The sequence below is a fragment of the Barbus barbus genome (genome assembly GCF_936440315.1).
Source record: "Barbus barbus genome assembly, chromosome: 43".
NCBI lineage: Eukaryota > Metazoa > Chordata > Actinopteri > Cypriniformes > Cyprinidae > Barbus > Barbus barbus.
Window position 1 is genome coordinate 17352053 of NC_136721.1, and position 26465 is coordinate 17378517.

The 26465-nt window shown below is 36.1% G+C and overlaps 1 protein-coding gene across 1 annotated transcript; it reads left to right on the forward strand.

Annotated features, from left to right (window-relative positions):
- The first annotated feature begins 1235 nt into the window (after nt 1-1235).
- Nucleotides 1236-25129, forward strand: LOC306862346 (uncharacterized protein). Its single transcript, XM_079405109.1, has 10 exons — nt 1236-1508; nt 16378-16531; nt 17615-17743; nt 19940-20051; nt 20361-20491; nt 20627-20716; nt 20918-20955; nt 21420-21719; nt 21907-21943; nt 22742-25129. Exons 1-10 carry the CDS (start codon nt 1479-1481, stop codon nt 23029-23031), a joined length of 1311 nt encoding a protein of 436 aa, XP_079261235.1. The 5' UTR covers nt 1236-1478; the 3' UTR covers nt 23032-25129.
- Nucleotides 25130-26465: the final 1336 nt, after the last annotated feature.

The window sequence follows — 26465 nt, forward strand, 5'->3', positions numbered from 1 at the left end:
ATAAGAAATCTGGGCCATCATGTAATTCATTTCAAGTCCAAAAGTCATGAACTTAATGAACAATAAACAAAAATATGTAACCACTACATGGCATGCAAAAAGTGATTTTTAAACAGATCATAAAAAGCATGAAAGATCATTATACTGTACTGTATATATATCCCAAACCTGATTTCCCTTGCAAATCTATGTGAATTTTCATATAACATGGAAGGCTTTTCAACAATAGAAGTAAAATGAACAGAAAAAATGCCATTTCACCCGCCTGATCTGCCTTCAGGAGAAAGATTGCAACATTGGATTTATTAAATTTACATAATTGTTTTACTCATAAGGTGTTTTCATCAGTGGATATAAAACACATCAGACAGGTTATTTTGCATAACAACCTTGATGGATAGCTATTGTTTATGAGTGTAAAGGGTGATTCATTTCGCCTATGAGATAACAGTTAATATTTTATAACAGGACAAATATCTTTCTGAGCCTACATGCATTATATGTCTGTTGTAGTGAAATCACAGTGAGTCTGACAGCAATCTAAGCAAAAGACCACATCACTTTTGTTCCACTATAACACTGAGCATTCCAATAATAATCCATTTAAGACCCTTGGTTTGTGACCATTGTAAAGAAGGCCATTTATGTCTTTTTGTATGCACACCTTTACAGATCATTCAGTCAGCAGGGCCTGATTTCACAATACTTGTGCATTGCATCAGAGGCTCGGCATGAAGGGTTACCTTGTGCCTTCTGTGCTGAAATCAGAATTCCCCTTGTTATCACCACTTCAATGACTTTTTAAGGGAAATTGTTCATTTATTTTGACAGTTTATAGGTTATTCAGGTAGAGGGGGCGGCAAACCATCCTGAATGCAGCATTGTTTGCCTACACGGTGACAAACTTAGGGCTGTTTACTTTACTTTTGTGAGAGGAGGGAAAACAAAATAAGATTATGATGATTAAATTTGCCTAATTTGTATAATTGTCAGAGTAAGGTTTTATAAAGTGGTTAGGAATTTGTAACTTAGTCTAATTCTTTTTCACTATATTCGTTGGTTTTCTTCTTTCTTATTATTTTTTGTTATTATTATAGTTTGAAATGTGACATTAATATAAGATTACAAATGGCATAACCGCACTTGTAGGAATGACCCAGTAGTACTACAGCAAACTACAAATCACGGCTTTTTCACGAGTCGAGATTTCATCACTCTGATTGGCCAGTGAGACTGACGTCACGTGACGTCACCGAACTCCGTCTAACTTTTCTTTAACTCGACAATAAGATCAGAGAGAAGCGTCGCGTTACACCAGCCGCGTTTCCACGAGAGAGCAGCCGAAAATGGTTCGGTTCTGACAGGCCGTCACACGCTGGATGTATTTTGATTTGTGTTGTCGCTGGGGTTTTTTAGGTTAATTTTGAAAACATTGTTTCCGGAGTCTAAAAGAGTCACCAATAGTTGGAAAAGTCGGAATGGAGAAATATACAACGATGAAAGTCATGGTAAGAAATCTCGCTGGTTTTATTTGGGGTCGTTTTGTTAAACCGTGCATATTTTTCAGAATATTGGATCATTTCATTGTTCATCTGTGTTTGTCGCAAACATGGATATGAATGTGAATTTTTGGTGTGATTAGTCATAACGCTTTGAATGTTACGAAGTCAGTGTCTGTGATTATGCATTACTTGATCAGACTTTTCGATGCATAGCAAGTATATTTTATTATAAACGTGCCCTTGTTTTTTTTTAGCAACATTTCCATAAATTTAGTCATTTTTGCTATTTTAAATCTGATGTGAAAGGCTTGTATTATCGCATAAATTAAAGTGGATAGTGATGAACATTGTCAAACTGGCCGCTGAGATTTTAGTGTGGTTCACAGTTCAGAACCATAGAATATTAACATGGTGTCATGTTTTTTATATTGAGTTTTGATTTTGTGACTAATATCAGAAAACCTTTTAATACACACGTTATGTAATACAAGTCATGTGTATATTTGAAAGACTGTAGAAGTAAGTCTTGTACACCGTCTCAAAACTGATTGAGCTGCCTACCTAGGCAACATTCAATGCAATGTCAAAAAGTGCTGTCTAGCTAGGTTTTGGGACAGGCACAATGTGTGGTGTTTCAAGATTTATGTATTTATTTATTTTTTAATAAAAATAAAAAAACTACAGTGATTAAACAATATTACTTTTTAGGTTAACTGTGTAGTTTTTGATACAGATTTTATTTCTTATTTCTAATTGTTGACAATAATAAATAAAACAATAAAAAATATGCATTTTAAAATTAATAATAGTTATATTGTTTAATGTATCAATACAGTTCAAATTAACTGCAATATGACAGATTTATTTTCATTTATTTTAAATGTGTATTTATTAAGATGCTACAGAATACTATTTTGGATGCTGTATTAGAGGCCAAGCAAATAGTGGCATATTGGTTGGAAGAGTAGAAATATTGGTTAAAAACATCAGCTGAACCAATTAGCAATCATCTCCATGTAGAAAACCAGTTCCCAGACTTCTCTACTCTTATGAACCTTGCCTTGTGAGAGTTTTTTTAAGAGTAGTGCCAATGTTAAGTTTATTCCACGTTGAAAGAGCCATTCACTGCCCTTCTGTTGGTTTTTCCAGCTCTGCTTTGCCAAAAGTGGCACTATAAAATGCTTTACTGACTGAATGCAGAGACTCACCTTTAAAACGTCCCCTTGTGTCCAGAGCCACGCTCGGCTCTCACTGTGTATGTTTGACTTAAAATCACACCGTTCCATAAAGCAGCGTCTTGGAAAACACAGGATGGTTGTTGCCTTGAACTTAAGTGTATTTGTTTTGTAAATGCATGTATTATGTAATTATATACTTGTATAAAGAAGCAGTTTAGCCAGTGGTTAATTGGTAAATTAGATAATGAAATCATCAAAGGGAATGTTGACTATATTAACTAGTTATCTTACAGTGACTGTTGCCTCAACAACCTCTCTTTCCCATAAGCACCAGGTAAACTTGCCCTACTTTGAAGCCCATGTTTGTTTATTGAAATGACAGGGCAGAGATTGTTTGCAACATGGCTGTTTATGGATGCTGTAAACTTTGCTAAGTTATAGATCTGCTCTGGTTGGCTGGTTACTAGATGAAGATAGTTCATCCTTGCCAGTCTGCATAGCTCAAACATTCCTGGGCCAGTGAGAGCGGATGGGGAGGGGGTGGACGGAGGCGTACGGCTCCCACTGTAAACTTCCTGTCAACACAGATGGCAGTGACAGGAATCAGATCTTTGTATACTTTTTCCACCCACAGTCACAAACATTTTGCATACAATCGAAGCAGGGGTCCCTGCTCTTGAAGTCTTTCCATTTTCTTCCTTTTGTGCTTGGGATAACTTAGGATCACAAACAGATACACTTTGTGCACCGATTTCTCTCTCTTTCACCCCACCGTCTTAATTTTTTCTACCCTCTCACACTCCTATGTTATCGGAGTATGCTCTCCAGGGTGTGGGCATGGACAGGAAGTGTGCACGGTATCTCTCCGAGCGGCTCTGAAATCCAAACAGGACATGTGCCACATACCTCGGGATCCACAAGAAAGACTCCAGAGCCCAGTCGACATCCCGCTGCTCATTAGGAGCCTTTTAAAGCCACTTTCCACCGTCAGATGTTTATAGAATCCACATTTACGAGGAGACAGGAAGAGAGAAGATTGTGTGATGCAATTAAATGCAATGCTCATTATCTGAGTAATCAGAATGATGTGAATGTGTGGGAGCCTGTGTGTTTTAGAAATCGTACCGTATCTGTTTCTTAGTCTATGCTGTAGATTACCCACAATAAACAAGGCCCAGAAGTGTTTATACTAAGATGAGAAGCACATTTATCCTGCTCTCAAGCTTTACGGCTATTATGCAAGGATGTTGTTATGTTGATGAGTAGTTGACATGAAATGCTTCAGGGAACTCTCCATTCAGTTATTTATTTTTTTAGTTTGTAATTAGTATGCACGGAGCTTGTAAAAACATTTGAAATGTGTATATTTTATATGGTTTTTGTTTTTGCGCAGTGATTTTAAGCTAAAATCATATGTCGATATATTAGTAGATGATGGTGCTAAAACATTTTTCATGCTGAGGGAAATTTGTTTTACATGAAAATTAACATGAAATGCTTTAGGGATGTAGACTCATGCAATTGGACATGTTATACTCTATCAAAAATGACAGCATTTTGCTAATTATTTAATAATTGTTATACTTGCAGCTTTTTAAAAATTTATTTAAAATATATTATATATTTTTTTTGTAGATTTTTTTTTGTTTGTTTGTTTTTGTACATTAAAAAAAAATTAGATTTTAAAAGTGCAAATATTCTGTAGTCTTATTAATTAATATAAGCCGAATAAGGCAAGAAAATATATTATTGCCTTTCTGACTTATTTGGCTTATATTAATTGCATTTTTAAATACTTTGTTTAAAAAGTATTTTACCTATTTAAAAGAAAATAGCATAGGAGCATTTAAAACGAATAAGTAAGGCAAACACTTAAAAAAAAAAATTGGTGAAAAACTTGGTGGTTACATGACCTAAGATATAGACATTTGTAAAAATGTTAACCTAAAACTTAATGTTACATTGGGAGATCATACGTTTTCGTGAGTCATAAAATCATGTGCAAAATTTGCAGCTTATTCATCCTCCTTGTGACAAATGTTAAAGTTGTGTGGCTTCAAAAAGTTCAAGTAGTGGGAGACAAAATGAAAGATTATCTGCAGTCGAAACGAAAGCGTCTTGATAGCGTGTGGGTTTGTGGTTAGGCTTATTTCATTTGCCATTTAGCTCGTCCCATGAAAGGTGAGGCATCTGTCAGGGTTTCATTTATTTCTAAGGTGGCCACACCTTAAGGTCACTGCACCCAGATTCAGTGACTGAACGAGAGATGTGTTACATATATTACAATGCGTCTGCTATTCAGCTACCCTTCTATTCAACCCCCATTGACTCCAGTTAAAACGCTAATAGTGTGCATTTCTGTGTGTGTGTGTGTTCACACGTACCCCCTATCCAGTGTCCTCAAACTATAATTTCCCATCGGTTCGACTTAAAATTGAACAGTCATTGGCCATCCTTCCTCCTTGAAAACAACACCCACTCGCTATTTTATTCTTATGTCTTCTCCTCCCATGAATCCACAGGTGAATCACAGATTGGGTAACTTGCCACTGTGGCAAACACGCTTGAATTAGGGTGTGTGCTTGCTTGTAGGAAATTAGATGAGGGTGTTATGTCTGTCTTAAGCCAATGGATAATAGTGTCAGTTTGTAGCTTGGTCACACCTTGCAGATGTTTTCCATGTACATTTGCCGTGTGGATGGGAGTATTAACTTTAAACCTTATCTTGGTATTGATGTCAAGGGGCAAAGAGCAACTGTTTAGGTTTCTATAAATAGACAAAAGCACTAAATGACAACACTATATTGATATTCCTCAGGTGTTCCGATTAGAGGATTTTGCTAAATAATTATGTAACCTATATATTACCTATATTAAATTTTTTATTTAGTATGCCTTCATCAAATATATTTCTATATATCTTATATATTTTAAAATATATTATTATTATTATTATTTTTTTCACTGATATTTATCAAGTGACTATTTTATTTATTTATTTTTTGCACAATGATTTTAGCCTAAAGCACTGAGCAAATATGCACAGGCTTCATTAAAAAAATTTTAGAATGAGTTTTATTTGCTTAATTTTATTTAGTATTTTTAGTTAGTATAAATGTAGATTTTTAAAAATGTCATTAAAATATACTTCAGTGTTTTTTTTTTTTTTTAATCAATTTTATTTTTTTTATATACTGGCTTGTATTAAATGAGAGGCTATGCAATATTTTTTGCACACTGCCTAAACCACTTTTTTTTATTAATTAATTTACCTTGATTTCTTTATTCTTATTTTTTTTTTTTTGTTTATCTTAATTTTTATTTTATAAATCATTAAGTGTCATTAATTTATTTTAATAGTGTAACTGAACACCTTCCATCTCTAGAATTACTTAGGATGACATTTGCAGATTCCTGAATTAATGTTCACCTTGAATAGGTCGAAGAATGCATTCAGCGTAAAAAAAACGGCGTCCGGCACTGAACCTCCTGCTTGTGTGAGTGATGGGAAAGGCATTCGGCACAAAGCCTCTGTCTGATGTGAGCTCAGTGAGCTGAGGCAAGCTAATGAGTGAGGCAACTCAGCATGGCATTGGCCTAGTGTCATGGAAACATGTTCTTCAAGCTTAAAATGCCATCTTATACAATTTATATCCCACTCTTTATACTGTTCTTTTTTCAGATCAGTTCAATAAACAGGTTGTTTATGCCAGGTTGTTTGTATTCTTGCTGACGTAATTGACACGTTTTCCCTTGATAACAGTACAGTAATTTAAAGATTAACTACTTGACGAGCAAAGGCGATCTCCAATAAAGTCCTTTTGAAACTTGTTCGACCTGTTTTTGATAATCAATGGGGCTGTCGTACAAAGAGAAGAGTCACTGAGTCATCCAGGCTTTAAAGCTTTTCATTGGATGAGACTTTGATCTGTGACGCATAGTCAAACTATTTACCTCCTAAGGTTTCCATGGAAAGAGCAGTGAAGAAATGGAAATATTTAATGCTAATTAAATCTGGCAAGGATGGGTAGAGGTTATTTTACTCTGGCTGTTGTTAGGATTTAACTTTTCTGTCTCATTCTGTGGCATCTTATCTCATTTGTCCCACCTAATGAAGTTACACTACTTACCAAAAAAAGAAAATGCGTCACAATTTTGGTAAATCGAATATAACGTTATTAAATAAGTTCAGATGTTCTGCTTGTGGAGTCCAAACCAGTAATGCAAGACATGAAGCATGCTATCTGGGGTATTCAAATACGTAAAAATTAGTTCGGGAAGAAAATAAGGAATAAACTGTTAGTCAGACATTTTAATGTAGATGGACAAATTTTTAGTCTTTTCTTAGACTTCAAGTTGGTGTGAACTTGTCTCTTTATCTCACCGGTTGTACCTCGTATATTGTGCAGAACCACAGATGTGGTTTTACACAGGAAGTGCACTGTAAATCACTTTTTTTTTTTTTTTTTTTTTTTTTTTTTTTTTTTTGCTTTCATTGTCTTTTGTCTGTCTGTTTCTCTCACCCTCTCTTCCTCTTTTTAAAGGAAGGAGATTAGGACAGTCCTGTCTGGTCTCTATTCACTGTGCTCTTTATTAAAAGAAGACAGAAAAGCCACAGGAAATGTGGAAGTCTGTGCTGTCGTGGCTTTCTGGGGCTATTAATATCCTCCCACGCACACTAAGGACAGCAGGCCACCCGCCTGATCTCTCAGGCTGAGGGTTCGGTCAAACCCCCCCCCTCATCACCTCCTCGGGACTGAGAAATCACACTTGTTTGGATGGAGGTTTGAGAATGTGCGGGTCAAAAACATTCAGTATGTGGTTTGGGGGTTGTGATATAACTTGACGTTAACACTTTTAGGGCGATGTATTGCTTTGTTTGAAGGATTAGATTCTTGGTAAATCATTGTGCAGCTTGTTGTCCCCGAAAAAATTCATAGAGTTTGCTCCCATTTAAGACTATGTATGTGTTTTTCTGTGGCCCAGCATGAAGCTGAACACCAAATGAAGCCTCCACATTGTCTGACTGCTTCCTGTGTTCCCCGAGAGGAGCCATTTACAGATTTTCACACGCACATACCCATGATGCTAGAGTGTGTGTATGTGTGATTGCACATGTTCTGTGTTCTAGGTAGAGTTCACGAGTTTCAGTATGTGTGTGACTTGCGTATTACATCAAAAGGGCAGCTGTGGTGTCAAAGTATGCAGTGTTTTGAAAGCAATTTTGCATATGTTGCAGCTGTATGTGTTTGTGACCTCATTCCCGTGAAGTTATTACAAAGGTGAAACATCGCTACATTGAATCGTCTGATTTACTTCAATTTTCCCCCTTGTGGGAGCAGTGCTTTGGCAGTTTCGATTCAGATTCAAAATGAGATATAAAATAATATTATGAATTTATTTAAAAAATATAATGATTATTAAATATAAAAAAATAATAATATAATTTTTATTATATCTATTACACTAGTAAATATAATTTATAATTTACTTTAATAAATATAATATAATAATTAGTGCTGTCGAATGATTAGTCACGATTAATTACATCCAAAATAGTTTTTGTTTACGTGTGTGTGTACTGTGTATATTTATGTATATATAAATGCACACATATGCATGTATATATTTAAGAAAAATGTTACATTTATATATGAAATATATTTATATATGACATAAATTATATACATGTAAATATTTTCAAAATATATGCTGTATGTGTGTATTTATTTATTTATTTATATATATATATAGAGAGAGAGAGGAATATAAATATATATACATTTAAATTTAACAAAATATATACTGTCGTTATATACATAATAAATATACACAGTATAGTATATATTTTTATACTATATTTATTACACTAATAAATATAATATATGGTTTCATTTAATTCGTATCTATAATAAAAATGCAAACATTTAATATAATATTTTGCATTATTTACCATATTTATTATTACACTTAATAAATATAATTTAAAGTATAATTTAGTTTAATAAATATAATTTAAAAAATTTTTTTAAAATGTTTTTCTTCTGCAAGTATGCATTAAATTGGTCTGAAGTGACGGTAAAGACATAACAAAAGATTTCAATTTTAAATAAATGCTATTCTTTTAAACTTTCTGTTTATCAAAAAAATGAAATTGTTCTTGATATCTGAAGGATCATGTGACACGAAAGGCTGCTGAAGGCTTCGGAAAATTCCACCGTACCATCACAGGAATAAATCTATTTAAAAATAAAGAATTATATATATTGTTCATGCAGGTGACATGCGTCTAAATCAAGTTTGCAACATTTGCATTAAAACGACAAAAATATCAAATAAAACCAATCTTTCCCTATCAATCATTCTCCTCTTTCGATGAGCCTGTATCCTTGTGCAGTATGTTGATCATGTGCATCCTGTAAGTATAATGCATAAAAGACTGAAATCTGCTGATAATTTGAGGCACATGATTCCATAAGGTTCCTGTTCCGGACCGCTTGAAATAATGAAGGACGGTGTGTCCTCCCTTAACTGACAGCTCTGATAGAAATCTTCTGTTAAGTACAGGGGAAAAAACTCCTGCCCCTCCGTCAATTCCTATCATCATACACAATGAAACGCACTATACAGTATGTAGTACGGATGTAGCCCTAATTGAACACGTACTCACACGCGGCAAACGCCAATGACTGACAGCTTTATCGTACTGTAACCCCAAACAATAAAACCTGTGAGACCCTATTGTCAGCTAGCCAAGATTGTGCCAGTGTGTGTGTGTGTATGACAGAGACAGACGTACAGCTACCCGTCCACATGCGAAAACAGGCACTTTTAAACAATGAAGATTTCATGTTCTCGGCTAATAGTTTAGAGCTGGGAGTAAGCATTGTAAACTTGATTGTTTTACTGTAGCAAAGGAAGCCAGCACACTTAGCGCTTTCATTCAGGCCAGAGGTTTCTTTGAACTGTTGTGTGCTTTGGTTGTTTATTGTATGCCGCCACTGGCATTAACCGGTTCATTCATGAGATCTTGTGTGACCACCACTCTCGGTTATGTTTACTTTGGTAGTAAGCCAGTCAAGCAACTCATTCATTCTTTCTCTACCATTCATTCATTCATATATATATATATATATATATATATATATATATATATATATAACCTCCATGTTTTAGGGTCAATCTGCTTTGCTTTTAATAATGGGTAAGACTTCTGGTTTATGTCTATTTTCCAGCTCTATCATTTAAAACTTTCTTTCTGACATCTGGGATACTGCTATTTTGTTGAACTGCAACTTGCTTCCATATCATCTTCACCAGTCATTCCTTGCATATTCAACAATTATTCACTCAGACAGAAGGGAAAGGGCGTCCCCTCCATTCCGAACGCGCCACACTGGTGAGCTGCCAGAGCAAAGTGATTGTGGGTTTGGAGGACTCTCATCTTGGAGGTTAAGGTTACCATGCTGGTCTACGTCCTGACCACCTATTACAGGCCAAACCCTACCGCAGGCTGTCTGGATGCTGTGTGTGTGTGTGTGAGCATTTCCTCCTCATTTTTTGTGGGAGATGTTCTGTGAGATGACTGAAATGCACAAGTTCGATTTGAACCAAGCGCAGACCTTGAAGTCTGAACCAGATTTCGCTGCTGTTTCCTCCTGTATAAATTAATTGTCTGGGAAAGCAGGAAGCCAGTTTGCGTTGAGTTTGTTCTGGTCTTATCTTAGTTCTAACTGGTCATGCCTACCGGGTGACCCTCATCCCTCCACTACTGAGACGCTTTTGTCATGGTTCAGCAGCGGTTTATCGGGATAGTCTTGAAGCACTGATAATAGCACTGACAATAGTTCACTTTTAGCAGCGCTAGCTAATAAAAGCCAGACCACCGGTCCACAAAGCATTTTTCAGATGAGATTAGATTTCTAAACAATGTTTTGAGTTACAATTATTAGCATAAGATCCGTCTTTTCATGTAATTATTCAGACAGGATTAGATTGTAGTTTTTACTAAATTGTATATATTTGGGTGCTAATGTCTTCTGAATGTTTGCATCACAAAATTCAATGAAGCAAGCATGACTTTATGTATGTAAAGTTTATGTATTTTGTAAGTACATGATGTAGCAGCTTTTAATTTTGAATTCTTTTTACCAAGGAAACTTTGTTAGGGCTCAAAAATAAGGCCGGTAAGTGAGTTCTGGTCAGTTTATGAAACTGTGGTTTGCACAATGGGGTCAGCACATTATTATTATTATTATTATTATTATTATTTAACTTATGACTGTATCTTAAGTACACACATTAGTAATGTTTTGCTATGCATGCCATAATTTTATTTTTTTAGTTTATTGCTGTCTTCCTGAAAACTCAGTTAAAAAAAATTATAAAATGCTTATTTCCAGCTGTCTTTTATAAAAAAATAATAAAAAAAACTTTTTGATGAAGAAGAAAAAAGACTAAATGTGTTGTAGGGAAAAATTTAAAATATTAAATAATATTCAAATGTGACCCTGGACCACAAAACCAGGCTTAATTGTCAATTTTTTTATTATTAATTATTATTAATAAATAAGCTTTCCATTGGTGTATGGTTTGTTAGGATAGGAAAATATTTGGCCGAGATACAACCATTTAAAAATCTGGAATCTGAGGGTATGAAAAAATCTAAATATTGATAAAATCGCCTTTAAAGTTGTCCAAATGAAGTTCTTAGCAATGCATATTACTAATCAAAAATGAAGTTTTGATATATTTACAGTAGGAAATTTACAAAATATCTTCATGGAACATGATCTCTAATTAATATCCTAATGATTTTTGGCATAAAAGAAAAATCTATAATTTTGACCCATACAATGTGTTTTTGGCTATTGCTAGCCAAGGGACACAAATGACACAAATGAGGGACACAAGGGACACAAATGAGAAATTAAAAGTAAAAAATATGAAATGATAAAATAATTTAACTGAAATATATACATTTAATTTTCTTAAAACAACTACATTTATAGTTTGTGTCAAGATCAGTGAAAATGAAGACCGACCAGTAGTTAAAAAAAAAAAAGAAATGATTAGGCATGCTTGAAAATTAGATTTGTATTGAGGTATAAGCAACAAGGAAGTCATTGTATTTTTTTTTTTTACTCAAATCTTCTAAAGGTGTGGCTATATAAAAACTTTTTTTTTTTTTCATTCCTGCAAGTCATGTCATGACGTCTAACGTTTAATGTTCCTTGTTTGTCAATAGTTTCACTATGAGCTGTCAGCAAGAAAGCTAACAAGTTAGTTCTAGTGCTACTTTGGCATCCAGTGATTCACCAGATCTGGAATGTGCAGACACAGGAAGTGATGTCACTGCCCCCTCAGCCTCCCCATCGGTGCCTCTCCAAAAAAAAAAAAAAACACCACCTGTTCCGGGATCAGACGTGTCACCATGGACACGTGGAGTTTCCATAGCATTTGCACAAACAACCGCAGTCAGGAAAAATTTTGACTGCTTTTTAACGAGCGCTTGGCATAGACGTCTGTCAGACAGGCTCCACTGTCATTGGTGGGTGATGTCATTGGTAAATCAGTGAACTTTAACCCAGATGGGTTTGCATGTGCCAAGGGGGTCCGGAACAGGTGTCGGACATTAATGCAGCTACTAATTTTTCAGGCTGCAGCAACTGATACGTGTGCTTTTCGTCCCGTCTGGGAAAATTCAGTCTTTGCGGAATGTGTGTGTGTGTGTGTGTGTTTGGGTGAAAAAGAGCGAGTACTGTAGCTCATTAGTGTGACTTTTAACGTTCCACTTGTCTGAATGGTTTCAGTGTGTCCGTTCAGAGTCAGGAATCTCTCTTCTTTCACTCGTCATTCCTCTCTGCCATGCCTTCCCATGTGCCTGCCCTACGTTTTGCGCCATTTCTGAGCTTCTCACACTCCGTCTATTGTATCTGTCCCCCTTCTCCTTTTCTTTTCAAATTCCTCCAGCACTCCATAGCCGCCGCTCTCTGACCCCACCTCCTGACGGCTGCGTCTAAATGGTGCGATTGTGCGTGTGTGTGCATGTGAACGCCTGTGGAAAGTCTGACGTGAGCACGGAGAGAGTGTGGCTCGACAGCGCTGCTCAATCCAGGAAACTCCCTTAGAACAACAAGGCATGGCTGACATCCAGAGAGCTCCACTGGAGCCAAAGTTTGTCTCAGACTTCCCTCCAACACACACACACATACTCGCTCAAGAAACTCTCACACATGCATTTGGTTCGCCCGCACTCATTTCATTGTCTCGAGTGGTTTTACTGTCTGTGTGGACACTCGATGGCATCTCTATTGCCCTGGAGGCTGACAGTCTCAGTCCGTCTTCCAACAAGAACTCCATTGTAGCCTCCTCCGAGTTCCAAACATTGCATCTCCAACCCCGAATTGAGTCTCTGCTCTGTTTTTGAGTTGATTTACTGTGGCCGTTGTGATATTTCAGCTATTAAAGATGGATTAGCGTTCAAATCTGTGGTTTGACAATAGGGTATTTGTTGAGAACCTCGTTTTACTGGTTGTGTTGCACACTGTAGCACGTATCGCCATACTCTCTAATACCCCTGCTCCTCTGTGGTGTCTTAACGCAGCTGTTCGGCTCTATTTGATACTAGTTTACAAGTAGCATTCTGCTGTTCTCCTCTGCGGTATGTCTTCTCTGATTGCTCTTCTGTTTTGGAAACCCTGTTGCTATTCTACAAATATTAGTACATAATATTATACTGTCAACATTTGAAGTTTTGCTGTTGCAGTTCGTTACCAGCAATGTTGCTTAACTTATTGACTAAACAGTGAAAGGCACGTGGAATCAAAGGCTACTGAATAGCATGCTACTTGTAGTATGCAGCATATACATTTTTGCATGCATAAAATGCTTGGATGTATGAATATATTGAAATAAAATAAAATGTATTGAAATTCAAATTGTAATAATATTTCACAACTGTACTGTTTTTACTACTTTTGTGAGCAAATAAATACAGCCTTAATGAGCATAAGTAATGTTTTTTAAAAATGTAGCCTATTATGATCCGTTTTATTGACTCGAATGGTCTTCAATTAATGTTTTAATTCAAAAAGGCTTTTAAAAATTATATTTTTAAATGCTCAGTGTCATCATTTGAGACCACAATGAAGCATGCTATTGTTAAAATCTGTACTGTTTCATTTACAATTTTCACAAATAATATATAGTACTCTGTACATAATCAGTTTTTTTGCAAACACCGCTACAAAAATAGGGAATTCAGCATGATTATGTCACATCCTGCATATTTATGAGCATATTAACATGAGAACTCATCAACTTGGCCTGCCATGAGAAACAACAGTGCTTGCTATTGGTAAACAATGGTTGGCCAATCATAACAGTTCACAAATTAAAATATTTCAGGGTTTGGTTTCATGGGCTTTAGTTTACTTTTGTGTACTTTTTTCCAACCAGCATCATAAAGCAAAACCACTGTCCTAAAAGATTTGTACATCAAGCTGTTTTACAAGTTTACCATCTTTAATTACTCTCTGATAAAATTTAGCAATTTTACATGACGTATTATATTATATTTTACTACTGAGAAAAGCAACACAACCCTATTCTCCAGATAGAGCCATGAGGTTTCAGTTAAATGCAAAGTGTTCAAGATAAAAGAGATGTGTGGGAATGCGTGTGTGTGTGTATATCAGAGCACATCCATATGGTGAATGAGTGTCTAACCGACATGTTCAAAGAAGGCCAATGTGTGTGGGAGATAGAGAGGTAAGGGTTGTTCTTTATATGGGTGTGTGTATAAGAGGAAAAGGAGTGTGATAGGGTGGTTGCTTTTCATTCTTTCTTTGTATGTGTATGTGTGTGAGTAAGTCAAATGAGAGAGATATTTGGGGGTGATTGTGAGCAGACAGAGATGTGTGTGTGTGTGAGGGAGTCAACAGCAGCTCTGTATGGACTGTGCATGCGCAGCAGGGGTCTTCTACTTCAGACGAGCACTTTACTCAATCCCTGAGGCACCCCTTCTTTCTTCTCCCTTTTTTCAGCATGTCACAATGAGAAGGCCTCATTTACAGCTAAACAACACACTTTAGAGCCACCACTTCAAATGACCCACATTCTCCCAGACACACAACACCACCGCCATACACCTCGGTGGCAACTCGACACCACCGGCTCCATCTAACGGCCTACATTTCCCATTATCCTCTGAGACAAAAAGACAAAGATACCGAACTGACTGGCCATTGACCAGCATTGGGAACATTTGTTTATAGTGCCGTATTTGATGTTAAAAAAGAAGCGCTTTTGTAGCATCTCCCCCTTGAAGTCCACTTTGTTTCTTGCACCAAAACAGTCATAATTTAGTTTTACATGACCATTTTCCGCAGACTATGTTCCAATTCAATACACTTGTTTTAGCTACTGTACCTTTAAGAGTTTAAAATTACCATGCAGTTTTGCTACAGGGCAGCATATATAATACATGTTGTACACATGCAGTTTTAAATATGCATTGTCATATGGACAGTAAGCATTTAATGAACTGGACTGAAACTCAAAAAAGTAGAATCAAGTGAGTCAAACTGATTCAGTAACCCCCACTCATGTAGTTTATTCAGTGGATTCAACAAACTGATTCAAACTTGAGTTTTTTTGAATAGTTAATTAAACTAATGAATCATACGAATGTCCAAATGACAGATTAATTACTGCTGAGTTAATTTGCATGCTTTTGTTGTCAGTTACAAATTTTGTTGGACTTGTTTTGTTTTCCCCTTTATAAGTTGACATGCCTAAATATGTATAATTATGATTAGTTGCTTTTTATTTGCATTTAGCATTGTTTCACACTGTTGATCTTGTCAAAACGTACTTACTTCCCACCATTTGAGAAATAGTTTTTTAGAGGTTTACTGCTATTTCCATGGATCCCACAGCAGATTTAGAGTTTCTTTTGTATGTGCGTTTTGCCAGGGTAGGTTGTTTTGTTCTGGTCCAGGAAAAGACTCTCTCCTGCTCTGTTAATTTGCTTTGCTCTGCAGATGTGCACATCAGATGGTTTGAATTAAATGCTAGATTGCTCACACAAGGTCAGTTATGAGAACTCAGAATACCTCTCTGTTTGCCTCTGGAACTGAGAAAGGCTAAATGTGTGTGAAAGAGCACGACTGCAGCCGTGTGAAAGTATACAAGTGGTATTTCTCTTGAAGAAACCTCTTATCTGCTGTTCTTCCCAGACTTTATTTTTTTTGTCTTGTGTGCCTCCACAGCCCCATAAGTAAAGCTCAAATACCTATTCATTAGCAACAACGGCAATAAATTAATGAATGAAATTCAGATGAAACATTTAACAGTCATTTGCAGTCTTTTTTCCTGTGACATTTGTAATAATGTTAACAAGAAGATGAGTAAAGGCAGTGCCGTTTATTATTGTTTTTAATTTTTTGAGTAACTGAATGCATCAATGTGTTTACAAAATGCATCAAATATGAGATAAATATATTAATCTAATGACAAACCTAATCCTAATATTTCCTAAAATATCAATGATATTTTTATTTTGAATATTTAAGTCACAATTTCTGTTTTACACATTTAACAAAGTAAAACCAAAATATTTCCAAGTACCCACTGGGATACATAAATGCAATGATCATGAATGCATATTTAAAAATCTCTCTCTCATTTTCTAGGTCCCTATTATCATTGCTTTGATTCATGTGGGCCATGGAGCGGCAGAGCTTGGGTTTGCAGGAGACCTCCAGAACCGCACAGCAAGACAGCTGAACTGCGTGGAGAACCAGGAATACCCTCACAAGGGCTTCTGCTGCAAGAACTGTGAAGCTGGTAAGTAGCAGTGAAGATCCATCTCTGACGTTCCTGTCAAACCGTGAGAACTTCCCTTGTAAAGGCCAGTATTGTAAACACAAATGACTCACCTCGCTCAAAGCAAAGATTTTAAAGTAAATTAAAGCATACACTGGTTTTCAAGATGTTTAAAATGGCTTTCCAGGCTATGTTGATTAGGCGACATCTGTCAGTGTTGCTATTAAGAATATTATTCTCTGATGAAAATTCAAACAAAAATAAAATGGTTATTTTATAGAGCAGTCTTCATTAGCTTGAAACTCAGCATTTTTATTTGTAAAACTCTTGTTCACCAGAGAGCTGTGTCTGTTGAGAGGTATTGTAAAGTTTGTGTTGAAGGAGGTGTTTGGAGATCCAGAATGACAGGAATGGAGGCCTGTGATTCGCACACATGAAGAGCAGCTTAAATCACCAAACCGCCTGATGGGAATTAAACACAAAATATACAATATAGTATTGGGAATTACAGTGAGAATATGTGGAATGTAATAAAACTGTTAATTTTTTGTGTAGTTTTTCTAATAAGATGATAATCACAGGATGGTTTCTCATTACCGTGGTTAAAACCATATAAAACAAGCTATAATGAGAGAATTAAATATGAAAAATATTTAATATTTTTTATGAAAAATAATGGCATAACTACACTTAAAAATATTTTCTTTAAATGAAAGTTTAAATGGTTACTTAAAATGTTTTTATATGAGAGATGCTTATTATTAATAATTTAATACTAGATAATAGGTGTATTAAAAAAAGAAAAAAAAATATTTTACTATTGTGACAAAAAGGTAGCATGTATTTTAAACAGGACTCAGAATTGCATAAAACATCTAAATGTTGTATTCTGTGGTCTTATTGGGAGGAAAGGGTTACTTAAATTTACTAAAAATACATTTTTCATACGAGTAATGCTAATTAATATTTTAATACTAGATCATTGGTGTCACTAAGAAAAATCTTTGGCCAAATGTTGCATTCTGTGGTCTTAATTATACAGTTATTTTACAAATACAATATCTTGAGATCTAATGTCTGTCACATTGTTTTTTCCATTCACAGGCACTTATGTGAAGCAAAAGTGTAGCAGTGACCAGGAGAAGGGCATTTGCGCTTCATGTGAGGAGGGCACGTATGCCGAACACCCCACAGGCATGGATCAGTGTCTGCAGTGCAGCCAGTGCCACAGAGGTAACAATCTCCACTTTCCTCTCCAGTCTAGCTATTTACCCCTGAGTTTGAGTCAATATCACAAGTAGATGTATGTAAAAGGCAAGGCCAGATCTTAAGTAAGTTTGTGTGTCAGGCCTGTGACTGGCACTTGGAGGTACAGAAATCTCAACCTTCTGCTTTTGTAATTGATTGTCGAGTTTTCCAGTAGACAGCCATCTGTAGTCTGCACTGACTCTCTAGAGAAGCAGAGCACTCAGGAATGTAGCATTTATACATCTCGAATGAATAATGGAACACACATGGTCCTTGGCATGCTGGGAAGGCAGCAACACAACCCATCGCTGGTGACTACTGGACAAACAATTAACTTCTGAATCGGCTGTCGGAAAACATAAATTAGAAAAAAAAAATCTCAGAGACAACATAGCTGTACTGGCATCAGAATTATTTGCTTTTGGAAATTCAGAATCGCCTTTTGTACATGATGGAAAAATGTGAGGCATACTGTCATCTCCAAGTGAGACGGAACATCTAAAGCACATCGAACCCATCGCAGAAAGCTCCGCTGTGACAGCCCATTCTTCTGCAAAGCTATTTAGTCTGTCTCTGGTTCCTATGAAGTCAAAGCCATCCATTAAAGTGCTGTTTATTTTGATTGGACAGCCACGTTTACCGTTTATTAAATCATTTGATTTACCTAAACACTCTTTCCCACAAGACCCTACTGCTTGTTCAGATCCAAACTCTGTTGTAAACACTACATATTCGTATAAACAATCTCGCTCGCCCGTTTAGACAATGAGCCTCCCATAGGATTCTCAAGAGGACAGGGACATAAGCAGGCCCCATGAATAGAGCCGAGTCTAGTGTTTCCTGTGCTGGACACCTCGCTCCTGGGAATCTGATCTCCTAATGTTACACGTCCTGGGTGTGGCCCCACTCCTGTGTTCTTTCACTAGCCATTTGTGTGTGTGTGTGTGTGTGTGTGTGTATGAATGACTGATCTATCCTCTAGTTTATGCACACCTTTGTGTCTCTTGTCCAGGTTTGTGTGCATGCATGTGTTTTAGGATGATGCAGGGCGTGCCTGTATCATGTGGCGTCTTGTTCGGTATCAATTTTGCACAATTAATCACTCCCAGTTTAGCCCTTCCTCGTGCCGAGTCACAAGGGTGTGTTGATTAAGACTTTCCATGCAGTTTAGCTGTTTTCTGAAGCAGATATTACAGGTAGTTGTACTGAATGTCAAGTGAATCTGATTCTGGACTTAAACTGGATCTGTATTGACTGGACATTTGTCCAATCATTCATTTAAACACTGAATATTTTTTTTATTTTTATTTTATCTAATTTTGGACTGAATCTGTATAGGGATCTGGATTTATCTAAAGTGTAGAGGTGCATTTCAGATGTCGTCTTAGAAATTAGTTTTAACAATAATGCTATACATATTTTTTACAATATACAATTCATTTTACCTTGCAGAGGTGCATTTCTACTGTCTTCTGAGGCAGATATTAGTTTTAAAATGCATACATTGTATTATTTCATTTAAATTTGGATTGAATCTGGATCAGGATCTGGATTTATCCAAAATGGAAACAACATCTTTTACCCTGGAGAGGTGCATTTTAGCTGGCTTCGAGATTAGTTTTAACAATAATACTGTGAATCTTGTTTTTATCTAAATTTGGATTGAATCTGGATCAGGATCTTGATTTATCTGAAATGTATATAATTAATTTTACCTTGTAGAGGTGCACTTTTACGGTCTTCTGAGGCAGATATTAGGTTTAAAATGCATACATTGTATTTAATCTAAATTTGGATTAAATCTGGAATTGGATCGGGATAATATATAGAATCTTTATTTATTTTTTTATCTAGATCTGGATTAAATATAGCTCTGGATTGTTCTCTTAGCATATGGATCGAATCTGGATTGATGCAATCATTCAGTTCACCCTTCTGATGTGTGTTAAGACTTTCTATTCTAGCTGTTCTCAGAGGCAGATGTTAGTAGTAACAGATAGACTCTAAATCATTCTCTCTGAATCTGAATCAAATTTGGATTGATTCAACATTCATTGCATTTGAACTGTTTGCTCAGGCAAAAACCATTAGGTCCATTGATGGATTTATTTTCATTAGGTCCATTCTGATTTCTTCATCCTTCCCTCCATCACCTTTTTGCTTCTCTTCCTCCTTTTACAGATCAGATCATGGTTGCACAATGCACCGAAACAAGCAACACCAAGTGTGAATGCAAACCCGGTACCTTCTGCCTGCCGGACGAGCCCTGTGAAGTGTGCAAGAAATGCGCCAAGTGAGTTCCTCCTTTCCTCTGGAACATGCTCTTCCCATTTGACCTCTAATCTGCAGCACAACACCCAGATGAAAGCAGCCAGCTCTGACGCTCCCACCTTCTATTCTCTTAACCTTTCAGCCCCAGCCTCTGCTTTTGATCACCACATCCAATGAGTCAGATCCCTTTCCCACTGATTCACTCTCTCCACCTTTAACCCCTGAGGCTATTACTGTGCTATTCATAATGACAATCATTTAAAGACACCTATTTTAGCCCTTTGGCTTCACACCTTTTCTAAAAGGCATATTTTTGACTGTGGTTTTGCAGGTGCAAAGCTGATGAGGAAGAAGTGAGCCGTTGCACTGCGACATCCAATACAAAGTGCAGGAAGCGTAACTCTCCTCCGACAGAAGGTCCAACGGACAAGCCTTTAGCATCAGATAGCACTGTTACCACAGGTAAGGCAAGCATATGCATACAAAAATCCCAAATTAACTTGAAATGAAAGTGACTCGACCTTGACATTAATTGCACTGCATAATGTAATCAATAACAGAAGGAAATATTTCATTTAATCTTCTTTTCATTTTCAGCGGTTGTCATATTAGTTTCATTTCTGCTGATCATATCAATTGTGGTTGGAATGATTTTCTTCTATAAGAGACGTCAACGTCAACTAAGCGGTATGTTAAAAATCCTTTTATTGAATAACACTGCAGTGTCAGTTGTTCTGTGTATATGAAGTCTGAATAGTACATTGTATAACAATTGATGCATTCACATTATTATGGCATAGATCTGTAGAGTGGAAAATCAAATGTACTTCTATTGAAATTAATTTAAATACATTTTTATGGACATATTTGCTATCAACTTTATTTCAGACACTCCTGGTGATTTGAATGATGTGAAGATTCCTATTGTAAGTGTTGGTTGGCTTTTAATGCATTATTTTGATTTATTAGATGAATTGGGTTAATATTATTCTGTTGCCTCAAATAAACTTTACATTAAAAAATAAATATGAAGTTAATTTTATATATTTTGTTTTTACAAATACAGTGTATTTCACTGAATTTTCACAAAATGTGGGTTTGGATTTTGTTTTCCCTTCATAAAAAAACCCTTCATTTAAAAACTGCATGTTGTGTTTACTTGTGTTATCTTTGATTAATATTTAAATTAGTTTGATGATCTGAAACATTAAAGTGTGACAAACATGCAAAAAAAAAATTAATCAGGAAGGGGGCCAACACTTTTTCACACCACTGTAATTACAAATAATTTGTAAATATTAATTTAATTATATAATAAAAAATATTTTTTTATAAAATTTACTTCAACTTAAATGTTTAATCGATTGTTGTTGTTCTTGATGTAACATAGGATGAGCATCCAAGATCAGAAGAGGAACAGGAGAACAGCCGCAATGCTGGATTAGAGATTGAAGTGGGGCAGCGCCCAGAGTCCCGCCCGTTGTTGACGCAAGAAACGCAGGAAACGGGCACCAAGAGCATACCAGTGGAGGATGAGGACCGGGGATTGGGCGACAGCTTGCCAAACACTACCAGCTCTTCCCAAACCAGTCTATCTGCCCTCCCTCCTGCAGTCTACAATGAGGAATCGCCACGATCGAGTCCCCCAGCCCCTAGACAGACAGAGACAGTTACAGAGCCATGGGCACGGGTTAGTAAAAATTGGGATCAATCACACAGTCATTAACCATAAAAATGCAGTGAAATGACAAGATAGTGCCTACAAATGTGTGGAAAGATCCTAGTTCCCAAGCAGAAATCTTTATTTACTAAAAATTAAATAAATTCACAACATTGCTAAACCAGATTTTTTTTTTTTTATTATTGTTATTTTATAGGATGATGGTCCTCCCAGAAGACTTGTTCCTTTACTTGGTAAGATATTATTCTCTCAAACACAGTATTTGGAGAATACATAACTACAACATGACAACATAATTGTATTTGTAACTAAGGTTCAATAACCAGGTCAGATGTTAGGTCAGACATCACAGTGTTTCGGTTTGTGAGTTTAGACTCATTTGTAAAAAGATGAATTAGCAGAGTGCAATAGAAAGATGTGTTGTCTATTTATTTTCTTTCTGTTTTTCTTAAGTGCAAATGTAAAAAAAAAAAAACATAATGGAACTGAAAAAAACATTTAAAAAAAAGATACAAATAAAAATAAGATACGATACCATTCAAATGTCTTGGGTTGGTCAGATTTTTTTTTTCTTTTTTTTATAAATGAAATAAGTCTCTTATGCTCACCAGGGCTGCATTTATTTGATGAAAAATACAGTAAAACCGTAATATTGTGAAATATTACGATTTCAAATAAATAGAACAGTTGTGCTGCTTAATTTTTGTAGAAACTGTTATGTTTTTCAGGATTCTTTAAATAGAAGGTTCAAAAGAACAGCATTTATTTTAAATAGAAAACCTTAAATGTCATGAGTGTGGCTTTTGATGAATTTATGCATAATGTTTAAATAAAAGATTAATTGGAAAAAAATACTGACCCCCCAAACTTTTGAATGGTAGTGTTAAAAATATAAAACTAATTATGCATTTGAATTAATCCTAACCCTAAGTACAGAACGCACCCTTTTCATTAATTTAATTGGTTCTTTTCAAGTTCATATTCCTAAAAGGCCATGAGAATGTGTCTAATGTATTGCTCTGATTTAATAGGTGAGGAGGAGTCTCTAAGCAAGAGTTTCGACCTGTTTGACACCCTGGATGTGCGGTACCACAACAAGTTTTTCCGTAGCATCGGCGTGAGCGACAACGCCATCAAGGTGGCCGAAACGCAGCACCCTGTAGACAAAGTCTACGACCTACTGCGGGTTTGGATGCAAAAAGAGGGCCTGCGGGCAAACATCAACACGTTACTACAGGCTCTGCTAGACCTGGACCAGCGGTATTCAGCAGAACACATCGCCTCCAAGGCTGTTGAACGAGGCTACTACAGATATGAGTGATGTTTCTTCAAGAATGCAGGATATTAGTTGAGTACAAGAACTAAACAATGGAGAGGTGTACATTCGTTTAGATTTCTCCCCAGTGGGTCTCATGGCATGAACTTGATGTCCTGTTATGGAGACATTGGAGAATCACCTCTCTGTAGCGCCCACGTTGGGTTTAGAAGCCAACACTGGACCTTTTTTGAGGATTTACACTGGCTAGCAGCAGAGGGCGATGTGTTCCCTCTTAACAGTGCATTGTGCAATAGTGTTATTCCATGCACTGGCCTCAGGCTTTTAAACTACAGGTTGGTCCTAAGCCTACGTATAGATGTCATTAAACCTTTGGTTATGCCAAATGTTCAAACTAAAACAAGTGTATTTAGTACTGATAGGCACAAACTGAAGATGTTCACAAGCTTCACACTACATGTAGTCATATTTCTGCAGTGAATCACTTCTGTTCTTAGCTACAAACCTTGTTAAACTCGGTTACAAATGAACAAATATGCTTCAAGATGAGTTTAGAACTTGGTTCAGGTTGAGTTTTGAAGTTTCAGACGTATGTCAGCAGTTTAGGGTATCATTTGAAGTTCAGAACATTTTTTTTTTCTTTTGCCAGTCTGTGAAAGGTGACTTCTAATTTTTTTTGTTCCCCACAAATGACCCTACTTCGTCTGTTTGGTGCGCGGACGAGATGTTTTTCAACCCTCTTGACCTTTCTTGCCTGTTCCGTTTTCCTTATTTATATTTAAATAAGTGATGTATTTATTTGTTTTGTGTAATTACATATTATTTATACCTGTTACCAATATTCACCTACAGTAAGTGTTCCTGAAGCATTTATCACGCCTTTCAGGTGGTGTGACTGAGATGTTCACCAGACAAATCCTGGTGCTTTCACAAACAGATTTAGTGCCATCTTCATATAGTTTTCTGCAGCAAAGGCATTTCCGCATTTACCCCGAGTGTGTCGCTTACTACAGACACATAATTTCTTGTTATATGAATCACAAAACGTTTCCTTCGCTGTGGATTTTATGTTCCCAGCTAATGGTGTTGTCGTTTGTTCTGAAAAGGTAAAGAAAAGCTTGAAAGAGTACCACGGTCAGTATGTCTTGGACACTTGTATCTGCTTCCACAGGTTGAATTATAATATCGAGGATAAGGAGGCATTTCAAACTTCTGCTCGCTGTTCTTAGTTTTATATGCACAGGTACGTGTTTTAGATAATTGAAAGATGAAGGAAATTTATGTTCATCCACAAACTGCTTACAGTTTAATTGCCTTTTGTCTAGTTTGTAAATAGTTGTCAAGAATTCTATTAAACGAAACTAATAGATGTATATTTAGGGAAGCCCTAAGAGCACAACGTAATGAAGTACTTCCTAAAAACCAAACTGAAGGAACAAATTGAAATTAAGATGAACAAGCGGGACATATAACATATTATCTAAAGGGCTTCTTAATTCGTTTACATAGCAGTAAATGAGCTGTGACGACTGACTCGGCTGTATAGCTATGTAGCTGTATTGGTGTATGAAATATATTTTCAGAACAGATCTCGGATCAGCTTTACCTTTTAACAGAGTTTTTTGAGTTAAAGCTGAAATTAGATAAGAACAAAATGGCTCCCCTTCCCAATGTAATTATGAAATTGTAGAGCTGTCGTACAGTGCAGGCACTGCCACCTATTGACATAGAGTTGAATAGCAAGAGAAAAAACCTGCATCAATTTCAAGGGACCTTTTTCCAGATCTTCACAGGCTTTTCTACACATCTTCCATCTTTTTGCACTGAATTTAACATTAAGTGTCTCTTCAGATGTAGGTGCAGGAGTTTTTACCTCTGAGCAGTTCAGTGCCATCTGTTTCTGTGTTTTCAAAAAAAAATGTTAGTTTTATATCGACAATGTTCCTGCTTTGACGCCTAACAAAGACGCATGCCTCAGTGCTCACTCTTGCTTCATTTTCTCAATATATCTCTCTATGAGTAGAAGTTTTGTATCTTTTTTTTCCCTTTTTTTTCCCCCAGTTGTTTGCTCGTTTATGAATGTAAAATGTTTGCTGTTGCAAAGTTGTTTGTTTTAAAATAAAATAAAAAAATACAAAGTTTGCCTGCAAGTTCATCCTTCAGAAGTCCAAGAAAGAAAAGTATACATACACACACACATACATATATATATATATATATATATATATATATATATATATATATATATATATATATATATATATATATATATACTGAACAAAATTATAAACTCAAAACTTTTGTTTTTGCTCCCATTTTTCATGAGCTGAACTCAAAGATTTAAGACTTTTTCTATGTACACAAAATGCCTATTTCTCTCACATATTGTTCACAAATCTGTCTAAATCTGTGTTAGTGAGCACTTCTCCTTTGCCGAGATAATCCATCCACCTCACAGGTGTGATTAGACAGCATGATTATTGCACAGGCCTGTCTTAGGCTGGCCACAATAACAGGCTTAATGATTTTGCAATCAACTTCTACTAATAACATCATTATTAATTTATTGTATTATATTTTATGGCCTAATGCTAAAGACTGTACTCTGAAATGAACTGACAACATGAAATTCAATGCCACATACTGAGATAAATTAAACTAGTGTTTCATAAAAAAGAATGGTATGCCGTGACATATTAAGACTTTTAATATGAAGTATCAAAAAGCAATTTTTACAAAGTCACTGTAACAAAGATATACAGTGATGAAAGCATCTAGACTGCTTAGTTATTTTTATGTGTATCACAATAGAAAAATATGCAAACAATCTTTTAAAATAAGATCTTTCAAATAAACAATAACAACCATTGTAAAGATGCTGATAGTATGATGAGCTGAGGTATCAAAGTGCCAAATGTGTGTGTTCTGCCAACCAATCTGTATGTAATCTCTATCTCCAGGTTGTCTGAATATTGAAATCTTGCCTATAGCAAACTCTACAGTTGTCATGATAGAAATCCGAGTTGTCAGGCTTTATGGAGAGTGTGTCGTCCCCACTCAGCTGGGCTTCTCTGCAGGCTCCTGCTGACGCTAAGAACATCCAGTAGACTTTGGGCCCATCTATGGAGACAGAATCCACATTTCCTGAGGCAAGAGGCTGCACACACTCCTGAATATGAGACAAAAGCACAGCCAAACAATCATCAAATAGTCGTTAATGCTGCTCTCCACAAACTGGCATTAAAAGAAACTGGGTCTCATTCACTAATAATTGCGTGTGATTAATACGTACGTGTGTACGTATATGAATTTGTACTTCGTTCTATTTTAATAAATTTGGTTTGCTCTAAATTAGAGACCGCGTGCCTTAAGTTAATAATCTACACAAAATGCACTCAAATCAACTTCATATAAGAACTTTCCGCAAAACTCTCGTCATGCTAAAGCCGCGTTCTCGCTTTGCGAGCACGCGCAGCAAG